We start from the raw sequence: 23,563 nt of genomic DNA on the forward strand, positions 1-23,563 counted from the left end.
ATCGTGTAGGATCGAGTATGGCGGCGGCGAATGATGCCCGTGACGACGAGGATGGCTTTGGCGGGCGCAATCTCGTGACATGTATCGTTGCTAGGAACTAAAGGAACGAGTTGTCGAGTTCGACGAAAATAAATGACGAATAATGGACCACATTACCCCAATGCTGAAGTACCGACGAAAACGCCTCAGTACTTCAGTATTGGGGTAATGGGGTCCCTCGTTTGTCATTTAATCTCATTAATGGACCTCATTCCTCGATGCTAAAGCCTCTATCAATTCAAAATCCAGCGTTCGAAAATGCAGTGATACATTTCTTAACAATCTGGCGCCAATGTATAGGCGTCAAACCTTGTGAATGGACAGCGCACCATAGAAGAAGACGCTGGCCTGTCGAGGAAGCTGCGATATTCCCGAGATAGCTCCGAGATATCATCGTGCTCTGGCGGGGTCCAGACTGATATGCCGCTAACGTCATCTGGACCCTTCGATCGCGACAATCTTTCATGTGTACGCCATCATCTCAACTCATGCATCGTGTATTCTCAACACCACGAGGATGGCGCAGTCGCCTCTATCCGGCGTCATGATGCCGCCACGCTTCAATATCGAGTTGGACCGTACGGACCCCGACGTTCCCTTCCGCGCATCGCAGTCACACATCCATCACACATGGGCCCGGACGTTCCATTCGCGGCCGGAGCTCTACATCCGGCCGCAGAGTCTTCAGGAAGTGCAGAAGGTTGTCAACCTCGCGAGACGTATGCGAAGGCGCGTAGTTACTGTAGGATGCGGACATTCACCCTCAGATATAACGTGCACCTCGGCATGGATGATCAACCTCGACGACTACAAGGAGGTGTTGAACGTGGACAAGGAGCGCAAGACGATGACTGTACAAGCTGGAATACGCCTACATAATCTTAACCTCCAAGCGAAGAGCCACGGCTTGACGATGCCGAATCTCGGATCCATCGACGATCAATCGCTGGCGGGCGCGATTGCGACAGCGACGCACGGCAGTTCGTACAACCACGGCCTCCTCTCCGACCGCGTTCAGAGCCTTCGAATAGTACTCGCGAACGGCCAGGCTGTACGCTGCTCACCCCAGCAATCGCCAGATCTCTTCCGGGCCGCGCTCGTCTCGCTGGGCGCATTGGGCATTATCGTCGAAATCGAGTTCCAGATGATCGAAGCGAACAACGTCGAATGGATACAGACTATATTACCGATTGAAGACGTTTTGGCAGATTGGAACAACGGGCTCTGGACATCGAGCGAGTTCACGCGAGTATGGTGGCTACCGTACATGAAGCGTGCAGTCGTATGGCGGGCAGACAAGACGGACAAGGCACATCGGCAGCCGGAGTACAACTGGTATGGCGGTAGCGTCGGCTTCCACACATATCACATTCTCCTCTGGATATCGCAGTATGTCCCGCGCTTCCTGCCCTGGGTTGAGTGGTTCGTCTTCGGCATGCAATACGGTTTCAAAGACGGCGCTCTCATTTCTGCCGTTGGCGAGCAACGCACGGAGCTGTTGATGAACTGTCTCTACTCGCAGTTCGTCAACGAATGGAGCGTTCCACTCGACAAAGGTCCTGAGGTACTGTCGCGACTGACAGACTGGTTGCACGGTGACGAGCAATCCTCCGGCATTCCCTTCAGCACCAAAGGCCTCTACGTCCACTCGCCTATCGAAGTTCGCATCGCAAACACCGTCAACCGAGAACCGCGTCCATTCCTTGACACTTCATATCCCGATCAACCCGCTCTGTACCTTAATGCCACGCTCTACCGTCCCTACGGCCAGGACCCCCCTTGCCGTGAACGCTACTACCAAGCTTTTGAACACCTGATGAAAGAGTACAATGGCCGACCTCACTGGGCAAAGAACTTTCAATCCGTCGACAACGCCTACCTCTCCTCCGTATACGGCAACGACCTAGACGAATACAACCGCGTCCGCAACGAAGTCGACCCCGAAGGCATGTTCCTCGGCGCCTGGCACCGTCGCACCATCCTCCCTCCCAAGACCGATCTCCCTCTACTACCCCTCGAAGAAAAGGAGGTCGTACGCCGCGATCGACGCACTGGTGGAGTCGACTGGATAGGCGAGCAAGCCCGGTGGTTCGATGGCGGGGCTGATGTGTTTGAGAAGGCAGGTAGCGAGTCTGGCGAAAGCTTCGATTACATGGCCGGCGCGGAAGCGGAGAGCAGCGTGTTGTTGGAGAGCTTGAGCGATGAGCTTATTGTTACGGAGGAGACTTATGAGAATGTTACGGAAAGTCGGAGGAGAGAGGGGACTGAGGAGTATGTTACGGGTACCAATGTGTTCAATAAGATGTAGATGTATATACTAGGAGGGGAAATACACCACTCAATGAAGTTACGATAGTAATGTTTCGGCATTGCGACATTTGCTCATGTCCATTGCTGTGACACCGAATGGTTGCACTTGGGTGGCTTGTATACATGTGAGCCCAATCGGGTAAGGTGCATCCGCGACTTCCCATCGTCCCGAGGTCATACTTCCAAGCTTCACTCGTCTGCCACCATCACTCACGTCGTTCACTACAACTGATCGCGAACGCTTCTAAACTTTGTCATAATTCGTCTTTGACCGGTTCATTCTGGTGTCTACCTCCCAGCCGATGCACATCCGCCCGGGTTCAAGAATGAAATTCGTCCCTCCTTCATCGGACTGACCACAGAGGTCCAGTGACGTCAACATTCTATATCAGAACTCCCAGCTGTCTGATGACATGGTGATTATCAACGGAGATGTGTCGTCGACTGCACACCACTCTCCCTGTGGTGATCATCGTGATCATCGCGATCGACGATGATATATTGAGCGGATGGACCCGTCGGCAAGCAGCCGGTATCAGATATAAACATGGGCAACAGCATGTCACTATCTGCTAAAAGGAAGTTGCTGCACTGCGTTGTTCTTCCCAGATCTCATTGTGTTCCATCGTCACTCGACTAATAGCATCGCAGTGTCGATACCATGCAGTTGCATATCCGGTTGATCGTGTACTGGCGACAACGCAATATGTCCTCGGAGGTTGGGCGATGCCATGGAGCATTTCCAACTTCGCTCAGCACTCAAATTCCTTATGCCCGAGGATTGGTCCCCCAGATTAAAGGCCTCACGGATGAGGAGACCCGTAACGAAGATTTCTATCACACTTCAACGCCACATGCAGCCACCCCTTACGTCTTCTCGGCTGATGGGTGTTATTTCCGCTTGCGAGATCATGACCCACAAGTAATATATCTCCTACCTTGGCAGCCACGTTCTGAGCTTGGCATGCAGCCACAACACGAGGAAAGCTTGGCCGATTCTAGAAGGTGGCCGACATGATTGCTTGGAAGTCTGCTTGCAGGGATATAGGAGAAAAGGAAGTCAATGCAGGGAGTTCAAGGCGAACGATATTTGAACGAGCGATTAGATTGACACATTACGGACTAGTTCGAACGACCCGCATCGCCCGTATCTACAGTCTAATTCGGACAGCAACCGAAGCGCCGCTATTGTCTGTTCTTGCACACCGACTGCTCATCCGATTATCCGCGACCCATCCTGACTTAGGAAGTCTGCACATAGATGTCCGAGCTGCCAGAAGACTGGTAACCCTCAGTGGCGACAATCTGGTAGTAGTGCTGGCCCAAGTTCATGCCGTAACGAGCCCAGGCGTTGAAGTGGTTCTGCATGTTGACGCTGCCACCGACGCGCTTCTGCGTGCGGACAGACCTGGAGGGGTTGTCAGTGTGCGTCCAACGTCCACATGTTGCTTTTCGACTTACCAGTACTGCTGAAAGGTCCTTGTTCCATCGATGGAGGGCTGGTTGGTACGGGTGGATGTGGAAACGTCGTAGGTACCGCCGTCAGTCGTGAAGCTACCCTTGCGCTGGGATCCGCTGCTGGGGTTGTAGGTGCCGTAAGACTCGATCACGTAGTACTCCACAAGCGGGTTGCGGGTCCAACCGTAGACGGCAAGGTAACCGTTACCCTGAGGCTGGAAAGATCCGCCGTAGTTGATCGTGCTAGGATGGGGATCAGCAAATGATGAAGCTTAGTTCTTCAGATGACATACCGGCCGGTTCCAGGGTTCCATCCCTTGCCACCGACGAAGTTGCCGGTGTTCCTCCAGGTCACGGAGTACCTGCTGCCCTCTCCCATGGTGTACTGAGCGGAACCACCGCCATCAGTCCACCACGAGTAGAAGTACCCGTTGTTGTAGCCCTCAGCGCTGGGAGTGGACTGACGCTTCTCAAGAGCAGTTGCGTTGCCATCGTCACGCTCAGTGAGGAAGTCAAAGGGAGCGGCGAGCACGCTGGTGGTAGCCACAGCGGCGAGAAGGAGAGACTTGAAAGAGACCATGTTGAGCTGAGTTGGAGATCTGTGCTGGATGCGGTGATGATACTGAACTGCGAGAAGCAACGAGCTTATATGTCAACTTCGAGGTGGAGATGAGCCTGAATCGCTGGAAGAAGTCGCCTTTGGTGGTCATGAGGTATCATCTCGCCTCTGTCTACATCCGTCTTGGTGTCAACGACGATGGTGTGTTCCAGTCCTCTCATTTCGAAAAGCACGCCCAGCGCACTGACTAGAACGGCCTAGGAACCACGAACACGGCAAGCTGCACCGTTCAGTGACCGGCCTCGGTAATCATGGAAAAGATAGAAGAGCACAAAGATCCATGCCCCTTGCACACATCTGCACGACACCACAAAGATAATATCGCTGATCCGGGCTTTACGCGCTTTCTCAACCCGGTTCACAGGATGTTAATATAAAAGAACGCCACTAGGGTACAGGTGGTCGCCTTACCCCACACTCCTCGGAAGACAACGAAGCTTGGAAGGAACACCCGCCGCGCTAATGTCATGTAGGCGATGATATTGTTAGCGACAGTGGCGCACGTGATGAAACATTGGGCGCTCATGGCGGGAAGCCTCGGCAAACTCAGGATAACCACCGGATGAAGAGGATCTGCCAAGATGTATAGTAGCCGGCTTTTCTACCGATCCTGGTAAGACATGCCAAGCGCGGTGGGTATCTTGAGCGGAGATGATGTGTGGAGTGCATGAGTGGATCTCAAGGTCGGTGAGTACATGAAAACAATGTTACTATGCACTACATGAACGCATAATGGTGGTGTTATTACTGACAGGTCAAGGCACCCCTGGAAGTGTATCGAGGTTCGCGAACTCTTCACAGTTCACACATTCAGCGTTCAAGAGATCATCACTTCGCGAACTCTCATTCTGCCTTGATCGCCTGTACTCAGTTAGGCGATCGACACGATAGTATCTGACTAACAATATGGACTACAGGATGAACTGCTGGTGCAACACCATCCGAAGCGACCACGAGTATACAGCACTAACGGCTTCGCGTACAGCATCGGGGCACTACGGCTGCGCTTGTAGGTCGCGCAACTTGCCCAGTTCTCTAGATCCAAGACCGCCGAATGCTTCATATTAGCTGGCAAGCCGGTGGCATCTAGATGTCGTACGAATTTACCCAGCCATGTCCTTGATGGCGCGTAGATCAGGGTCGGTCCATCCGATGGCTATCACGGCATCATCGCGGAAGAAGGAAACATGAAGGACGTGGGCAGGGATGCCATCCGGCTTACAGTCACCACGGTGGAAAGGAGTATCTGCATCCTGGTGTGTGGCAACATTAACTTCAGCCGCTGCTGTATACCGATGTCAATTTTGGTCCTTCTGTGACTAGTCTGGCTACTGTGGTCGACGATATCGGCTTTCCAAGATCTTGTGCTGTTTCATCTACGCGATGTGGATATCAGATCTTGCCGAGTGCGATTCCCGAAGTCATTTCATGGCCCACCAAAGCTCCTGCTTACCACCGACCCCTGACAAGCCTTGTCGTTGTTTGCCACACTGCGGCTACGCAGGCTATACGACTTGGGAGATCAGCTATCCGGTTCGTACGAGCGATGCGTGTAAATTTTCTCAGTGCAAGATTAGATGGCGTGATAATCCAGCCGAAGGGCCTTCGTACGTACACACCGCGCTAGTTCTTCGTCTCGCACAGATGACTGGAAAGAGAACCGTGTCGAATTGATGTATGTTATACTACCAGAGCCTTATATCCGAAGTCAACATGAACCATTAGATGACCCTAAGCACGGCGAAAGATGATATGAAAGACGTTCCGCATCTTCTCGTTCACTTGGACTCACTACTCAAGATACGAACCACGGAACCTGCCCAGGGCCCTGCCTAACGCACCCATGATGCCTCCAGAAGCCATCGGTTGCTGTTGCACTTCCTCGCGGCCCAATCGATCCCAAGCCGCATACACGTCGCCCATCTCGACTTCGTCTTTCTCGTCGAAGCACAGCTGCGCAACAAAGGATGCAACACTCGTAGTACCAAGCATGATTGTGTGCGGAAGAACACCACTGCTCAGCACACTTTGTGCTGTGTATAACGACGGTAGACTATGAACCCCTCGCTTCTGTCGCTCGATGTTGACAAGCTTCAGGAACGCGGTCACCACGGCGTTCCGAGTAGCCTTTCCGCTTTCCTCGGCCTCTATGACTTCAAGGTAGGAGGAGAAGGGCTCCGTATCGAGACGTATCATACTCACATCGGGACCACCGTTGGAAGCTACTGAAACTTGAGGATTAGTCGCCACTCTCTCCGCAAGCTCTCCATTGGAGAGCTCGTTCAGTGCTGCGTCGCGAAGCTCTTCTGTGCTGTCTGAGCGTGTGGTAGATTCAAGGCGTCCCTGATGCGTCCCAACCACTTCACACTTCTCAGTACTGACCGATGCAGCATCGTCCGAACCAACATCCGAACCGTCCGCAGAGCTCGACAACTCTTCGCGATCGAAACTATACTTGGGTGTAGGTTGCAGACACCGACCGGGTACTTCGAGGCTCTCCAGTTCCTCACTGTCCTCCACATCGTGAAGCCTTTCGCGGATGTTGGGGTCTGACTGTGCGTCTTCAATGCGACTGTCAATACTCTGGGAGCTCTCATCATGCGCGTCACCCAGACCGTCAAGGTAGCTTTTGTTTGGAGATGCGACCGAGTCGAAGTCTGATCCGCCGTCATCCTTGATGGTTTCTACGTCGTGTAGAAGCTGGTCGTACGCGATGCATTGGATCATACCATCCGCGCTCGCTAAGAACATCCGACTACGAAGTATGCTTTCGAGTGACAGATTGGTGTTGGTCTCGTCGAGATCTTGGTCCATTCTGAAGCCCACAGTAAGGCTCAGTTGCCTAGGCCTGTAGTATGGCACAAGAGCCCTTTCATGGTTCGCACAGTCTGAAGATACTTCCGGCTTTCTCTCGTTATCAGCAGCTGTGGATGGACGCTTATATCTGTACACATGGGCTGCACCGTTGTCAATCGTGGCATCCTCGAGCCGCGTGAAGATCGATGAATCTGTCACATCTGAGTTTCGTGACAAGGCTTCCTCGAAAGCTCTCGTCGACGCTGCGGCGGTCGTAAATGTAGGACTTCGTAGGTCTTCCACGAAGGCTTTGCTGAAAGCCAACGAAGTTGGACCTTCATCCTCAATGTCCTCGACATCCTGGGAGAGGGAAGATGCGTACTCGTGCTTGGAAACGTCGGTGACATTGTAGCTTTTACCAAAAGTAACAACGCCAGTGGGAGCTGCGAAGGTGAAGGTATCGTTGAAGCTGCCCAGGGACTCTAAAGGCAGTGCGGACAATGTAGGCAAAAGGCCTGAGGACTGAGACCCAGTGACATCAGTGCTCGATGGTGGTAGCTGCTGTGATGCAGTTGGTAGAGATGGAGCAGCGACTATATCTTCATACGACATAAGGCTGTAGTGCTCAGGGTGGGAAACAGCAACATTACGTGTCGATGTTGCGCTTTCCTGAGTAGGTGTAAATGCAATTGCGGGCAGGTCGAGCCGCTCAGGCTCGATAGTATTGACTAGTGCATACTCTACGTTGCTCGAAGGAGCCTCCTTAGTAGCTGATGCACTTTGTTTCTTGGCAGCTCTCTTCGCTGCCTTCTTTTGTCCCTTGGTCAGAGGTAGGAGAGGCATGCTGGCGGCGGTAGTGTGTAGATATGTGGAGAGCCCTCTTATTTTCTTGGAGTGTCCTGCAGTGGGAGCGGGACAGTCTGTTCCAGACAGACGAGTATTACGTGATAGGTAGGTGCCGCAGGTGTAGTTGAGCCGAGAAGTGTATAATCACCGCTTCTGAAGTACGTAGATTCTATTTTCGCCTCTTGCGGACGAGGCAGGGAGTGAAGGTAAGTATAGCAACTCGAAGGTGGCCATATCTGCGAATACTTGGCAAAGGCGCGACTGTACGCATGTGAGAGTGGTGAAAGCTCCATACACATGATGTGAATCAAACCTTGGAAGCCATCATTCGGGTGATGGCACGCCATTGCAAACCATATGGAGGACTTATATATATCTCTCTGTTCATTAAGGATGTAGCGTATATCCGTAGTAGAGATCTCGTAGTGAACACAAAAGAATAGGTGTGTCGCATTTCCATAGGCCAACGGGCGCCTTCCACGTCTCTCCAATCTAGTGTAGCAAGTTTTTGGCTGAGATGAAGTATTTGTGCTAACAATCTCGCATTTGGACGTTGGCAAACTTTGCGAATATCTATTCGTGGTCTCGATTGTTCCGATGGATGATCGTAACATCGCTTCCGAACTAGACGTGGATATGCCAAGGACACTATGCACGAAGTACTGATTGGCATATCGAAAGGAAATCTGAGAATCTGCAAGACGTCATGCTTGGGGATGAAAGCTTCCAATAGTACATGCGCGAGATACGTTAACAAAACCTAGAGGTGGTGGTTGCCCCTCAGCGTAACAGTCACATACCTGAGCAGGTAACGTTGGCACGAGACGAGCAAATCGCGGATAGACTAATGGCATACAACCTTGAAGATTGTTCTCAACGATCATCGCCACAAGGGATTTCGCGAACGCGTTGTGACGATGAAAGTGGCGTGGCATTTGACCCTGAGGGCTCAAGACATTATGCGCTAACAGTAAGGCCCGATGATAGGTAGCAACACCATACCATAACCTGACCCGGACCGAAAGAATTCAATATCAATATAACGCCATGGAGTAAAAGATTGTCGGAATCTCAGCTATTCTGATCGATACGGTTTCAAGAATGAAGATGGCTGGGGAAGATTTACTTCTTCGGCGCGTTCTAGTGAGCACTAGTAGTCACTAGCGCGACGCGTCCGTATGAACGCCTACAGGGATCCAAAAGTTCTTCATATAAAGACATGACGATACCTTTATTATTTCTGCAAACTTCCAGCTCATACAGAATGTCGAATCCAATTGTTATCGAGGTGAAGAAAGTGGTGGAAGGGGACACCTACTCATATGACGGCACAGTGTACAAAATCAATGGAGAACGTCGTCTCGGCATTGATAACATTCTCGTCACGCTTTTCAACATGAACAAAGAAGAGATGCGCAGACACGCACTATTCTGGGATGTGATTTCCCCTGCGGACTTGGGCAAGGAACAACTTTGGGTCCAAATCAACATGCTGAAGAAAGGACTGGCAAAGCTGAAAGCCAGCGGCGTGGCAGAAAATCTGGCAAGTACCGTGTTCTCTTACTTCAGTTCAGATCTAGTTTCTTTAGTCGATTCATTTTACTGACAATCATTGCAGCTGCCAGTATATCCGAGAAAGATATTCGAGGACCTTGCGACAGAGTGGCACACCACGCATGGTTGGCACATTACTCCTCCATCCACGATTACTCCTCCATCTACATTCAATCCTCCATCTACAATCACTCCTCCATCTACAATTGCTCCTCCATCTACAATTACTCCTCCATCTACAATTACTCCTCCATCTACAATTACTCCTCCGTCTACAATTACTCCTCCATCTACACCACCCGCAGCAAACGACCTCAAAAGGGAGCTCGATGAACCCATTCCAGACGACCATGAGATTCTGTCCAGTAAGAAGATCAAATCGGAAGAGTTCACAAACGACGGTGTCGACGCTGCCATACCCTCACATGCAGGGGAGTATGTGAACCGTTATTGGGGGAAGCAACCCGAAAACCCATGGACTCCAGAACGAAGCGAGGATGAGAAAAATCTCATGAGCCAACACGAGGCATGCCGTGCCAAGCAGACTTTCGTTGCAGCTATGGGTACTTACTGGATTCAGTGCCCACTCATTGAGCATAAACACCCAGAACTAAAAAGTAGTCTGCGCATGGTTGTTCAAGGCCTTGATGATCATACACAGGAACGTGGCTTGCTCGAGGCCCACCTCAACCTTGGGCTATTGAAAGGCACCATGGTTATGGGGCCTGGCCTTGACATAGTCCAAGATTGGTGTTACAGACACCAAAGCCAGCGTTCAAGAGATGGTGGCAATGGGAAATGCAGGATTGACAAGGACACAGAAAGACTTCGAGACGTTCTAGAAGAGCTCAAAAGAGTAAATGAATTACCTATGGACGCGATCATTAAATCACCGCCTCTCGACTTACGAAAGCCACTCGACCTCGACTGCGAAGCTCGACTATACGAGAACAGACCATCCATTGGTGGACCCATTCGCATCTCTGGCAATACCGCGCATCTCGAATTCCGGGCAGATAGTTTGTATTTCGAAGGCAAGATCAACCTTCCTATGATCAGCGACACGCCTGTAAAGATTTGTGGTTACAGAATCAAAAGCGATGATTCTTGCACCGTTGAGAAGTGGTTGGATTACGATACGTCGAAGGTCGAATACGGGGCGGTGTGGAACGAGTGTTGACCGACAGAAGATTTCGTTTGTTGACCGATGTTAATGGGGTAGATTTTGTCGCTGGTTATCAGAGTAGGCGTAAGAGCAGCAGTGCGCTGCGCGTACCACGCGATCTTTAGCCATATGAATACTTTTTCCAGTCCTGCTGTTGACCGCTTTCGACTGTTGCTTTGTCAGGTATCAATGTACACCGCACCGCGTGTCATCGCGATCTTTGGCTGTGGTGTGAAAGACCCTGCAAACCTTACAGACAGCGCATTGTTAGCGTGTTAATGCGCGGATGCATCCTTCTGTATGCCTGGGTCAGCCCGCCGGGTCCGCAGTGAATGCTGACACTTTGCATGCAACAGTGCCGTCGCTGCTAGTGTGCCCAGGTGTTGAGAAGAAGAAGCTGCATGCATGACGCGAGTCGGAACTTCAAGCTGCTCACTCGTATCTTCGACGCCCACTTCAAATGCGCGCGGCAATACTGCGAGCATCGTGATGCGCTATGCCACCTAGTTAGATCCGGACATGGAGTTGACAGTTTGCTGAACCTTCGCGCTGGGCTCGGGACGACTTGCGGAGATTCTGTGGAAAGGTGCCTGACTGCTGAGAGCGACTTGTCGCTTTCAGATGGCCGGCGCTTGCCATTGGTCGGCGAGCAGCGGGTTCCATATGCCGCAGTGTCAGCTAAGGCCAACACGCGTCTCGGCAAGCATCCCCACCTGCACCCTGCATCCGCTCGCAGGGGTATCGCCATGCACCCATATACATAGATAACTAGATATGCTGCCACCATGGACAGCATCGACACACAAGCGTTATTCCCATCTTGCCATCACTTACTGCAGGCCTAAATTCGCAAACTCAACTCCCATCAACAATTCCTTACGATAATGGCCAAACCATTGTCTGCCGTAAAGACCTGGGCCGGAATGACCTATTCATACAATGGATCGCTTCACCCGCGCAAACGAATGCAGATAAACAACTGCTACCTTGAGCTTGAGGTGGATGTCGTGCAAAAGCTTATCAACGATAATCTCGGAGTGGAGGGCGTTTCGGAGGAATGGCTTCAGGCGCAGTTGTTGCTCCGCGGTTCCGGTCGTCCCGGTAAAGAACTTCGTTGGACGAAGCGCGACATGATCTCGCGTCTCGTGCAGATCATCCCAATACTAGAGGACAAGTACTACATTGTCAGTATCCAAATATCCGTATTTGTTTCCCATCATACCTAGGTACTAACCCATCTCCAGGGCGCCTTGGAGCATTCCATTGAAGTCTTCCACAATTTAGAAGAGGATTGGGCCAAAGCATATCCTAAGCACCCAGCTTCAAAAGAGTATCTCAAGAACAAAACTCCACATGACGCCTCCCGGTGCTGGTGCTTTGCAACGCAGCGAAAGAATCTACTCATGGAAAAAACATTGCCTGCCACAGTGACAAAACGGTCACGACCCGACGCTGCAGAGTTTGGCGAAGCCTCTGGCCATCCTCACAAGAGACAAAGGCTCCCGTCGCCTACCTCTGAGCCGGAGATCGATAACAGGGAAAACATACTGTCGTGGATCGCGCAAACTTCGGGCGCGCCCCCAACACCGCCGGAGCACGTGGACCATCTACCCCGTGAAGTTTTAGACCCCTTATCTCAACTCTATATGAGTTCCATCTTGGCAATCGATGAAGAGCACCGGAGATTTAAGCTACATAACTACATGAGTTATGTGGCAGGAACCTACATGATTTTATGTCCGTTGCTTCAAGCGAGGCATCCGGATCTCATTGGGCAGCTCAGCATCACAATCAAATATTTGGGTGCTTCTTCGCTTACATCTGGCATACTCGAAGCCTACTTCAACTTTGGCAAGTTTACTGGCCCGGCAATCCTTGGTCTCGACGATGATCGCATCGCTGAGTGGCTTTGGGCTACGGCGACAGAAAGACGTGGCAGACGCGCTCCCCCTTCTTATGAGAACGACGAAGTCGAAAGACTATGCGAGGAAGCACTGAACTTGGCTATGGAGAGAACACCAGAACGCAAACGGGCTAACGTGGAGACTCGACATCTTAGAGATCTTCCTGCTCTTGATATCGATACTACCGCGTTACCTCAGCTTCACTTCGACGCTCGGCTTGATAATCCGACTGGCGAATTCTATGACCCAGGGACGTATCGCATTGCTCAAGGAGATATTCGATTTGAAGAGCGTGGCTTGCGTTTCAGCGGAATGATCAGGATACCGGAAATCGCTGAAGGTGACCTGGAGTTTGAAGGCTTGAGGGTCTTCCGCAGAAATGACGGTGACCTCCCGCAGAAGTGGAAAGATGTTCCTACAAGCAAAGTACATCACTGATGGAGGACGCGCACCCACAGATCCTCGACGATTACACGCTGGGGTTAATCTACTCGAATGAATCTGGTTTCTGGCTTTTGCTTCAAGTAACTAGATTTCTCTGACCCCGATCAATCACGATCGGGAGTTGCGCATGACCTGGCTCGGACGTGTACTACACCCGGTATCTGCCGTCTTGTCCCGTGCATTGGGCGCGCTCGTCGCCGAACTTTAGGTTGGGCTCGCTTTCGGCCCGCTGCACTGACCCCGCTTTCCCGCGCGTCGCCCGAGTTGATACCTTGACACCGATCGGCCACACATAGCGCCTATAGAAGCAAAGCACCAGATCTCACCGTATGCTTACATATTTACTCGTTCACTCCCACACCCCTAGTTTGTTGAGTAAATGTTGAGGTCGGAAGAGCAACGTTAGCACTTGATATGGTTTTACAAGCAAGTACCTAGGTAGCATTCGTCAAGCGCAGAATGTCAACATTCGCCGCATTCACGCCAAACTTGAGAACTGCACAGTTCTGACTGACATCAAGACGTGCACGGCTAGTTAGAGTTCGGGAAACTCTTCATAATGGCTTTAGACCCATGTTCGGCGACTTGAGCACCGGCAGGCCGCTGCGCACGTCTGCCGTTATACCTGTCGCGGAGATCTGATGGAGAGCCGGAAAAAGATAACTTCAAGACATGTAAGCCCACGGCCATTCCGCTCGTCAAATCTTCCTGTATTAATACACTCACTTGCTCCACCTTTGTTCTCCGCTTCCGCAAATCGATCTGAGACTACTGCCATCACGTGACGGCCATTTTCACTGCGGATCCGCTTGCAATAATACTACTCCAAGTTCGCTCTCAGAACTAATTTACCCTTCGTCGTATTGCACATTCAGTCATCGCTTCACAAACATTGTTTTCTCACCTTCGCACTATCATCATGCCTGCTGCAACCCAATCTCTCGAGACCATGGTTCTCCAAGCCCATCGCGCGAAAGGCGTACGCTATCCGACAGCCTCACAGAAAGAATGCTTCAAGACATGGTACTCTTATGCGCTCCGTCAGGGTGAAGTCACGAAGACTACCCCGAAAGCTATCGAGGAGCATGGAAAACATCTCAAAGAGATCAAGGAAGCGGCGCCAGGTGGGCGAACTTACCTTTGAGCTGGTATGTTTCTTAGCCTGCACAAAAGCTTGCAACTGGCTTACTGACACGCTTAGACAGGGTTTTGACAGGTGTTTCAGATTCGCGTTCGCACCATTTGGCGTCATCAGTCTCTTTGCGAGTGTTTAGCTTTGTTATACTAGCAGTGTGCTGATAATAGTTCGATCTTAATACTTTCTTTGCGCGTTACACCAAATCCTTTTGTAATAATCATGTCTCCATAGCGAGTCCCAGTCAGTTTGACGGTCTAATTCACCATCTGTCTCCATATCTTTATTGTCCGGGCCTGGATTTCCTCATTTATCACCGCAGTTTGCTAGGTCGCCGATCGTTACCTGGTCTAGCCCCACTGTGGATACTAGCGCGCAACTGCGTCTTTCGACGCCGTACGCAATCTCCCGAGGTCGTACACGCTTTCACCCTCATGCTACCATGCCTTTGTCTTCCTGCGCTGCACATGAATTGTTGACTTTTTCCATAACCAAACCAATCAGCTAATCACTGCATAAGGCCAGGCGTCGACCAGATTGCGCACTTTCCTTCGCTCGCCTTGTCCTAGCCGCTGCTTGCAGCTGGCACGCCCATAACAATCACCAAGCTGCGGTACAAACGGCACCCCATAACGCGGCTTCAGTGGCATCTCCAGGCCCTGTATTCATTGTGAACACTGGATCACATATATGTGCTTCGCCGCGTACCTACCGTTCACTGTTCCGACGATCGTTTCTATGCTCCGACTGCGAGGCCATGCATCTCAAACACGTCTCTGCCTCCAGCTCAATCTCTGGGCATGATGGCTGTCATGATACCATCTCTTCCTGAAGGCTGCAACACCACTACGAAGGTTGTAAGCAGTACCTCAATGCGCATCGGTGTTCCTAGAGAATGTGTCAAGACATCACGACGCTCACACCTCGGTTGCATGGCTGGCTCACCTTCACCTTCACTAAACCGCACCCCAACGATGAGATGGCGCGCTATTGTACCACTACAAGGGGCAAAAACTCTGATCGGCGACCGCAACTACCAATAGAAGCTTCAGGATAACGCATGTGAAACGTGTGTGTATACTGCGAGGGAGAGGCGCGCGACCTGTCAACCATGAGTGTGAAATCTCGTCCCAGCCACTTTAAAAAACCTCCGCTACTCACTTCTACGAACCCAAACCCACTGAGAACCGCAGCTTTCTCCTGCTCAACTGCAACCCTCACATCCGCTGCCTGGTCAGAATCAGCCTCAACCACAGCATTGCACATACACCGGCGCCCGCGATACAGTTTCCACAGCCGGAGGAAAGAACAGCATCTACGAAAAGATGAGCGCTACTCACCTTGCCTCCGTATATATCCCAGGACAGCTTCGACGCCTCGACGACCTGCCGCCCGAGCTGATTGTTATGATCGCGAGGAATACGAATGACGCCTCCGACATCTCATCGCTACGTCGCGTGAACAGGTTCCTGAGCGCGGCCATCCCCGCATGGGTTATCTCCGAGACGACTTTCTACATAATGCCTATGTCTAGTAGCATCTCGAGGATGGCACAAGCAGTGCAGATCCAGAGCACCAACCCTAGTTGCAACCTAGGACGTGTTCCGGCGGTAATCTTCGAGAACGTATGGCCGACACCGCCTGCTGAGTTTGGGCTCCATGGAGAACTCACCCAGCACGATGACTGGGAGGCCGACAGTGACGATGAGCTGCCGCCAAATTCGAACACCTATCTCCACTTCATAGATGGGTGCCATGAAGAGCGCGACTCTGCCCATTTACGCGACTCCCTGGCGCACTCACTCGGAAGCTTTCATGGCGTCAAGGAAATGATCCACACCCCTGGTTTCCACAATTCTCGACCAGCGCAGGAGCGACCCTCCAGTGAGGAGCTCCTAGAGACAGCGCTGCTATATAAAGACCACGATCCGGAGGATTTTGAGGACGAGATGTGGACTCGCCGCCGCATGATGTTCGAGCCATATCAAGGAATCCTCGATCAAGCGTGCGCTAAGATGTTCGATCGCGCTGTTGATGCCGTTCTCCGCAACCCGATGCGGAAAGATAAACTGAAAGTCTATATCGAAACGCATTCAATCTGCGCACTGGGGGATGTCGATCCAAGCGCGTCACCAATACCCGCCAGTCAGCTCGGAGATGTACTTGCGATAAAGTATATTGGTCATTGGATGTCAATACTGGATGCCATGGTCTTCGACTTGGAGATTCTGCACAATCAGAAGATCAACACAGCATCGCACTACGCGGGTATAACGCATCTCTCGATCAGCGGAGATGGACTGGGCAATGAGGGTTCGGTACACATGGGGCTCTTGGGCGGCCCATCACACTCTCCCGACTGGTCACGCTTGGAGACACTACACTTCGACGATACTCAGCAGAACGACAACTCCGCCGATTTCCTTCGCCAGCAGAAGTGTACCCTCGAACTTCACAACGTTTACTGGCTCGGAGACTCGATCCAACGTTTTTCCAAAGGCTCGTCACTTCGAGATGTGAAGGCTTCCGGTATTTTCGCCATCGAGGAGACCAAAGAGCATGCCAGGGGCGTCTGGATTGTGGCAAACGATCACAGGGAAGCCTACGAGATTGCGGTAAAGAATGCTGTGTGTTGCAAGCCAATGGCATTAGGCCCTGCCGTCCCCTTCGTCTCACCAAGCGATGTTCAGCGGTACATGGTGAAGGGAGGTGTCTTGCCGTTCAGCAAGGCGAATGTATGGGCAGAAGACTGGAAGTTGTAGAGTTTCATACATCTGTTGCTACTTCATCGTTCTTGTCGCATCGCCGCGTACGACAGCTACACAAGCGCTAGGTGTCGCAATCATTGATCACGGTTTGAGAAGATTGTTCTTGTTGGAAATTGGATTTCCAGGCACTCGTGAAGAAAATTGGCTTGCTAAAGTCGGCTTCTTCCTTGTCTGATGGCTTGGTATGTACGTCGCAGGAGGCGTGAGCGGGGAGTCGACTTAGGTCAGATAGAATGGAAGCCAGTGAAAATACAAGTGTGAGCACATTTTGAGGTGAACCTTCACGGGCCAAAAAGCCCGGATATGTCAAGGAAACAACGCGTTGAAGCACCCGACTCTGAAGATGCCCAGGTATGGCGACCCACGGGCGGCTGGACGCTATTGGGCCGAGGTCCTGGCAGCGCGTCATGCAGGTACCCACAGAGGCGGGGTACGCCTACTCACCCCAAAAGGGTGTCGTATCCCGAAATCCCGAATAGCATACACATCTTCTGGAACCAAGTAGATCATTAATCATTGCTTACCACATAGAGGCTACGATCATACAACGTAAGATCTACTTTGCTCGTTGTTACTTAAACCTCTTTCTGCCCGCACGAATTTGCCATTACAGCAATACATCCACAACGCACTTCATCTACACCACACGGAACAACAACATACTACTATCCTACGCAAAAAATGGCTCCTCCTTCTTTCCGTGATCTTCTCGGCATGCCCGCCTCTACGGCTTCGACGAGCGACTCTGCCCTTCTCATCATTGACGCTCAAAATGAATATGTAAGTAACAACCCATGGCTATCTAGCGGTCTGCATGCTATCCCCCTGAGTCTTGAAAGACAACTGCTGCCAGATTATCGGCAAGGATGATGTCGCATTGAATGCAGCGATTGATTGTTGAGCGTTCAATCTCCTTCTCGCCCACACTCGCTCTCTCCCTGCCAGCGGCATCGCTAACTCTACGGACTAGTCATCCGGCGCTCTTACCGTAACAAACGCCGCAGCAAGCGGAAAGGTCATTGCCGACCTCCTCGACAAGTACCGCAAAGCCAACGGCAAGATCATCCACATCTTGCACCAGACACCCGAAGGCGCACCCGTCTTCACGCCTGGCACTGACCTGGCGGAAGAGTTCAAGGAGGTCAAAGCACAGGTACGCTGGCCACTAGAACGTCATAGAAGGAATCGTCGCTAATTTATGATCAGGACGGAGAAGAGAAGATCTGGAAAAACTACCCCGGATCCTTTGAACAGACATCTCTGCATGAGACATTAGAGAAGATGGGTGTTAAGAAGCTTGTCCTGACTGGTTACATGGCACACGTCTGCGTGTCCACAACTGCACGTGAGGCTTTCCAGAAGGGATACGAAGTCATTCTGGTAGAAGATGCTATCGGCGACCGTGATATACCTGGTGTTAAGGGCGACGAGGTCACCAGGGTGGCGTTGGCAGAGCTGGCAGATGTGTTTGGCACAGTTGTCAAGAGCGCTGATATTAATTAGACGAGCAAGAGCCATAAATTGAGACGATTCATCCTATACAGTGACTGCAATAGAAATGCAATGGCTCATCTCAAGCGCCGACACCCCTCAGTACAGTGACGGTATGCACGTACCTCACCGTCCCACCCTCAACCCTTATCTCGTGACTGTCCGGCCAAGCTCCCAAGCTATCGAACTGGCAACTGACCTGCACACTACCGATACTTTCATCGATAACGTATCGCCTCATGCCATTCGCCTTCTGACTCCCTCCGTGCGGAAGACTCGCTCCACAAGGGTTGGTATACATGCTTCCCTCCACCCTCTCACATTGAGTGCCCCAGGGTATAGTGTCGGCAGCAGTAGCATTCGTCCACATGTCGAGGTAGGCGTCGCCGACAGATTTGAGGAGAGCACGTGAGGGTCGCGAGGCGGTGGGAAGGGTAATCCACGATTCGGCGCGGATGTAGGAAAGGGTCTTCTTCGCGTCGAAGAACAGGTCGCCGGTTGTAGCCGCTACGGAATCGATGGAGCTGATGGACGACGTGTCGTTGTTCAGATGGCGGATCTGGGTGCTAACTACGTAGGGTTTGTTCCCAGAAGCGCTGATCCACATCGTGTAGCTGGCGCATGCTTCGGTGTCGGTGGATGAGCGGTTGAGGTCGATGACGAAGGGCGTTGAGAGGAGACCAGTCGCAATGTTGGAAGCCTTGTTGTTTTGCAGATAGGTGAAGTTCGTGGGCGCGAGGCTGAGACTGCTAGGAGAGCCCGCAACTTGAGCCGCTAGATAGGAGTCTGCGGCTGCAAGAAGACCTTCGCGCGTACATTCGGCCGATGATTGAGTAGCTGAGAGTACTCCGACTGTAGCCGTCAGCCATAAATGAGACGAGAAGTGCATTCTGTCAGATTTGATAAAGGCTACTCGTAAGATATCGAGACCTTGACATGACTAGATAGGAGAGTTATATGTCATTCCAGACATCATCGCATTTGCGAAGACTGCCGAAAATCTCGAGGGAGTAATGCCGTTGTGGCGGATAATTGTTGTTTGTCTAGGATGTCAATCTAAACCAATGCCTCTTAGTGGTACGCTCAAAGCGAGTTAATGTGCTTGTATTGTCTTTTACACCTGCCGTTACGATCTGCCCGGCAGCCTGGCAGTTGCCGTCTTCGAGTATCCGAGCTGTACAGCGTATTGATAGTCTTGTATTAACCCTCGGAAGCAGATACAATGCAAGGCATTTTGCCTTGGTCGTAAGAGGGTTCTGCTTGATCGCTTCCACGTTTCGCAAGATGTGCGGCTGTTTTCAGTCTTCGTTCAGCCTTCGTTCCAAAGGTTATTGAAAGTAGCTCATCTTAGATATTTTTGGGAGAAGCCCCATGGTGTCTGATATGGCGAAAGTGAGCGGTAGTGTCGCGATCTTGCCAGGTTCGTCGTAGTCTCACTCCTGCACAGGATGCTTCAACAAGACAATCATCGGCAGGCGCGGCGGGCTTGAAGTCATGCTCGAAATATTCTGTACAAGCCAATGGCGATGATATTGAATGGCTCAGAGTCGCGTGGGTTTCCGAGGTTTACCGACAAGTCCGTACAATTGATGGTGCAACGGGAGGAGAGGCGCGCAGCCCCGCGCGACATGCAGGTGGACGCGTCGCAATCCGCCAAGCCTCCAGGAACACGCTAACGGCGGCCAGTGAGCATCATCATTCGCAAGTCATGCTGGTATCCTTCTACAATTCAGGTATGCGTTCAATGTCCTTGTCTTTCTAAATCGATACAAGGATGCTAACTTCATAAAGCACATAGAATTAAGATGGCTCGAATGGCCCCACCTACGCAATGCCATCAGCGCGCGTTACCTCTTCCACCGCCCCAGCCAGCGAGAGCCCATATGCCCTTGACCAGCGCATCCTCTCCGTCGTGACCTCGCAGACTCATCCGGTTCTTCTCCAGCTGATGCCTTCGTAACTCGTCGTATACCCCCACCAAAACCTCCTTGAGCTCGTCGCCCGGCTTGCCCTTCCAAGCCGCCCCTCCTCCACCAATCTTTGTACAACAACGCTCAACCACAAGGTTCATGATCTCATGACGCTTGGTGGGATATGGACTCGGTGCAGGGAAGTGAGCGATGCTCTGGCTTATGAACACGGTATAGAGGTGCAGCAAGGGGAAGTAAGGCGACTCGATCTGTTGAGAGGCTTCGATGATGTAGCGCCACGATATGTCTACTTCGCCGATAGGTAGACAGGCATTTGCGCGCCAGACTAATCTGTTTGCGCGTGGGTTCTTGGTCAGCCATTTTGGTAGCACAGCACCTGCGCTGGCCATCAAACGTGCGAGACGAACCAACGGGATCGCAAGACCAGTCGCTACATTGGGGCGACCCAAAGAGTCCCAAGATGCGGCCACGAGATTGTAGCAATCCAAAAGAGAGTCCGGCCGCCGATCGTCGGGCGCATTGGTGCGATGTGCAGTGTTGATAAGGGCGGGGATGATGGCTTGGTCGAGAATGGAGGTTACTGCGAAGGCACCGGTGGGCTCTCGCTGCCAAAGTATCTCCAGGCCAGACCATATCTTCATCATGAATTCATGGAGGCGTTCGGGCGGCTGGTCGCATATTGCTTTCCAGATTGAGGCAACATCGAAGGTTGCGCGTGGGTTTGGTTTGGGGACCACGACGTAACGGCAAGTTGGACAAGCATTTGAGTTTCCCCTACCCTCCTTCAGCCACTTCCTGATGCACTCATGACCGAAGATATGCTTGCAAGGCAGCGCCGCAGGCTGATGGGTCGCGCTGAAGTGCTCGGTGCAGATGTTGCAAGTGTCTGCGGGATGCAGTTGCGTGTTGAGGAAGTTGTCCATGCCTGCTTGAACGAGGGCTGCAAGTTGGTAGAGACTGAGTCGAGCAGCTGGCAACTCAGAGCTTGCAGCCGATAGACATGTTCGTGGAAATGCATCAGGTGGGTGAATCTGTTTGCAGTGAACGAGCGATTGTGAAGGAACAAAGGCATGTAAGTTTGCGACTTCACGCCTCTGTCGTGTGAATTTGAGATTGAAAACAAGTAGCTAACTCATAGGAAGACACTGGAAACAGCTTCCGACTTCAGAAGAGAACTTTGTCGTGAAGGGAAATCTGGTCGCATGCACTGCGAACCTGGTCGGCCATTCTACTCTCGGTGGCAGGATTAAACGTGAAGAGCCATGTGGGTTTCTTCCACAAACGCCGCAATGTCTCTGGGGCCTCTGAGGAGAATGTGGCGTCAGTCACGGCTTCCATCGCCATGCAGGGTGCTTCCACTCAAGGTTCGCGATCTCGTCATCTGATAATGATGCGAGCTCTGTATGAGCTTCTAACTGCCTCCTGTCCCTCTTCCTGTTGTCGCGGGTCATCCAGAGCTTAGTGAAAATCGCCACGACGGTCCATGTCACTGCGCAACCCAAGTTGATCCCATTTCCAATGGCATAACGGGGAGAGTCGCCAGGTAGATAAGTCCAACTGGCGATCAGGGCGCCAACGTATCCAAAGAAGACGTTGGTTCCAATGGCGATGCTGCGTGCAGAGTCGGAAAGCACGTTTGCGCTGACTTGTGCGTTCGTCATGGCAGCCAACGAGAAGCATGTCGATGCGCAAAGGAAGATAGCCGCATATCGAACACTTGCGTTCATCGTCGCAAGGAACATCGCATACCCGGCAATTACAAAAGGGCCCGTGAATGCAATGAGCGTCTGTCGGGAGTTCATTTGCCAGCTTACTGTCGTGATCAGAATAGTGCAGACCACACCCAGAACGTACGGCGGCACTGTTAAGAGCTGCTGTTGGACGACGGTGCGAGCTGGGTAAATGGTACGAACGATCGTCGGCAAGAAGAACGAAATGGCTATGACAGTTATGCTGTCAAGCAGGAAGATGAACGAGATCGCAAGCGTGATTGGGTTGGAGAAGCCGCGTCGAAGCTTCAGGGTATCGATCTTGTCGAGCAGTTCGGTCTGGTTGAGACGCTCGGATTTTATCCTGCCAACTATCATCCGTATCTCATCTTCGGTCATCCAGCGTGCAGTGTCCGGGCGGTCAGTCAGTGTGAAAAAGGCCACGACAGAAAGGCACATGGTGACGATGCCTTCGATCGCAAAGATCCTTTCAACTGTTATTCAGAGACTTGCAGCATACAGGCTGTTTGCTTACATTTGCCAACCATCGAAGAAACCGACGGAGCTCAAGTTCAGGATAGCCGAAGCGATCATGCCACCGAAAGCTCCCGCGAGAGGGGCCATGGACAACCACAGCCCAAGACGAAAGGTCAATTCCGACCTTTTGTACCATCGTGAGAGGTAGTAAACGCATCCAGGCATTACGCCAGCCTCGAAGATCCCAAGCAGGAATCGAACAGCACACGCTTGAGCGCGGGTTCGTACGAAGGCTGTCGCGATAGACATGGCACCAAAGCCAAACGAAGTCATCGGCAGAAACCATCCAGGGCCTACTGCTATATCAGAATTGGACAAAGCGCTCTAGTCATCGTGCGCACCGATCAGTTTGCAGCAGAGCGTTGCTGGCATCTCGAAGACTATGTATGACACGTAAAACGCCGATAATACGACGTTGTAGTCATATCCCTCAAGCTTGAGATCTTCCTCCATGCCAGCTATACGGGCGTTGCCTGTTGCGATCAGTCCGTGGGCATAAACAAGCCGTGCGCAAAATGGCCTTACCGATGTTCGTTCGATCGATGAAACACAAGAGATACAGTACAATGACGGTAGGCAGGACGCACAGGTCGACTTTCATCAGTAGCTTCCTTTCCCGACTGCTTGTCACACTGATCGCATTCGACTCATCGTGGCCCGCGTCGACCTCAAAGGTCATCTCACCGGCGTGCTCCCGATCCATGATTGCAGATTTGAGAGTAAGTTTCAACGCGAAAAGCGATCGAGAAACGGCGATGACACGCTTACAAAGGTGGGGTACTAGCTTCCGGATGAATCGATCCTGGCTTGCATGGTATCCATGTCTGACAGCGGGTGGCAGCAACTCCAGCTGCAGT

At 51.8% G+C, this 23,563-nt stretch overlaps 11 protein-coding genes across 11 annotated transcripts; 5 read left to right on the forward strand and 6 right to left on the reverse strand.

Annotated features, from left to right (window-relative positions):
- Positions 1 to 556: 556 nt before the first annotated feature.
- On the forward strand, positions 557 to 2,347 carry J4E85_004910 (uncharacterized protein; the record flags this gene model as incomplete). The annotated part of the gene is made up of 1 exon (XM_051469161.1): positions 557 to 2,347. The coding sequence occupies one exon, from the start codon at positions 557 to 559 to the stop codon at positions 2,345 to 2,347; it is 1,791 nt and encodes a 596-aa protein (XP_051327376.1).
- Positions 2,348 to 3,591: 1,244 nt separating this feature from the next.
- On the reverse strand, positions 3,592 to 4,387 carry J4E85_004911 (uncharacterized protein; the record flags this gene model as incomplete). The annotated part of the gene is made up of 3 exons (XM_051469162.1): positions 3,592 to 3,757; positions 3,811 to 4,050; positions 4,101 to 4,387. The coding sequence occupies 3 exons, from the start codon at positions 4,385 to 4,387 to the stop codon at positions 3,592 to 3,594; spliced, it is 693 nt and encodes a 230-aa protein (XP_051327377.1).
- A 1,830-nt stretch (positions 4,388 to 6,217) lies between these two features.
- On the reverse strand, positions 6,218 to 8,065 carry J4E85_004912 (uncharacterized protein; the record flags this gene model as incomplete). The annotated part of the gene is made up of 1 exon (XM_051469163.1): positions 6,218 to 8,065. The coding sequence occupies one exon, from the start codon at positions 8,063 to 8,065 to the stop codon at positions 6,218 to 6,220; it is 1,848 nt and encodes a 615-aa protein (XP_051327378.1).
- A 1,399-nt stretch (positions 8,066 to 9,464) lies between these two features.
- J4E85_004913 (uncharacterized protein) lies at positions 9,465 to 10,464 on the forward strand (the record flags this gene model as incomplete). The annotated part of the gene is made up of 3 exons (XM_051469164.1): positions 9,465 to 9,636; positions 9,928 to 10,337; positions 10,363 to 10,464. The coding sequence occupies 3 exons, from the start codon at positions 9,465 to 9,467 to the stop codon at positions 10,462 to 10,464; spliced, it is 684 nt and encodes a 227-aa protein (XP_051327379.1).
- Positions 10,465 to 11,671: 1,207 nt separating this feature from the next.
- Positions 11,672 to 13,129, forward strand: J4E85_004914 (uncharacterized protein; the record flags this gene model as incomplete). The annotated part of the gene is made up of 2 exons (XM_051469165.1): positions 11,672 to 11,971; positions 12,032 to 13,129. 2 exons carry the CDS (start codon positions 11,672 to 11,674, stop codon positions 13,127 to 13,129), a joined length of 1,398 nt encoding a protein of 465 aa, XP_051327380.1.
- A 2,252-nt stretch (positions 13,130 to 15,381) lies between these two features.
- On the forward strand, positions 15,382 to 17,032 carry J4E85_004915 (uncharacterized protein; the record flags this gene model as incomplete). The annotated part of the gene is made up of 2 exons (XM_051469166.1): positions 15,382 to 15,385; positions 15,567 to 17,032. The coding sequence occupies 2 exons, from the start codon at positions 15,382 to 15,384 to the stop codon at positions 17,030 to 17,032; spliced, it is 1,470 nt and encodes a 489-aa protein (XP_051327381.1).
- A 687-nt stretch (positions 17,033 to 17,719) lies between these two features.
- On the forward strand, positions 17,720 to 18,541 carry ISC1 (phospholipase C type enzyme; the record flags this gene model as incomplete). The annotated part of the gene is made up of 3 exons (XM_051469167.1): positions 17,720 to 17,818; positions 18,009 to 18,191; positions 18,245 to 18,541. The coding sequence occupies 3 exons, from the start codon at positions 17,720 to 17,722 to the stop codon at positions 18,539 to 18,541; spliced, it is 579 nt and encodes a 192-aa protein (XP_051327382.1).
- Positions 18,542 to 18,611: 70 nt separating this feature from the next.
- Positions 18,612 to 19,418, reverse strand: J4E85_004917 (uncharacterized protein; the record flags this gene model as incomplete). Its single annotated transcript, XM_051469168.1, has 1 exon — positions 18,612 to 19,418. The coding sequence occupies one exon, from the start codon at positions 19,416 to 19,418 to the stop codon at positions 18,612 to 18,614; it is 807 nt and encodes a 268-aa protein (XP_051327383.1).
- A 948-nt stretch (positions 19,419 to 20,366) lies between these two features.
- J4E85_004918 (uncharacterized protein) lies at positions 20,367 to 21,383 on the reverse strand (the record flags this gene model as incomplete). The annotated part of the gene is made up of 1 exon (XM_051469169.1): positions 20,367 to 21,383. One exon carries the CDS (start codon positions 21,381 to 21,383, stop codon positions 20,367 to 20,369), a length of 1,017 nt encoding a protein of 338 aa, XP_051327384.1.
- Positions 21,384 to 21,785: 402 nt separating this feature from the next.
- Positions 21,786 to 22,628, reverse strand: J4E85_004919 (uncharacterized protein; the record flags this gene model as incomplete). Its single annotated transcript, XM_051469170.1, has 2 exons — positions 21,786 to 22,247; positions 22,275 to 22,628. The coding sequence occupies 2 exons, from the start codon at positions 22,626 to 22,628 to the stop codon at positions 21,786 to 21,788; spliced, it is 816 nt and encodes a 271-aa protein (XP_051327385.1).
- A 402-nt stretch (positions 22,629 to 23,030) lies between these two features.
- On the reverse strand, positions 23,031 to 23,409 carry J4E85_004920 (uncharacterized protein; the record flags this gene model as incomplete). Its single annotated transcript, XM_051469171.1, has 2 exons — positions 23,031 to 23,164; positions 23,232 to 23,409. 2 exons carry the CDS (start codon positions 23,407 to 23,409, stop codon positions 23,031 to 23,033), a joined length of 312 nt encoding a protein of 103 aa, XP_051327386.1.
- Between the last annotated feature and the right edge of the window lie 154 nt (positions 23,410 to 23,563).

The sequence above is a fragment of the Alternaria conjuncta genome (genome assembly GCF_024043145.1).
Source record: "Alternaria conjuncta strain BMP 0040 chromosome Unknown scaffold_6, whole genome shotgun sequence".
NCBI classification, from domain to species: Eukaryota; Fungi; Ascomycota; class Dothideomycetes; order Pleosporales; family Pleosporaceae; genus Alternaria; species Alternaria conjuncta.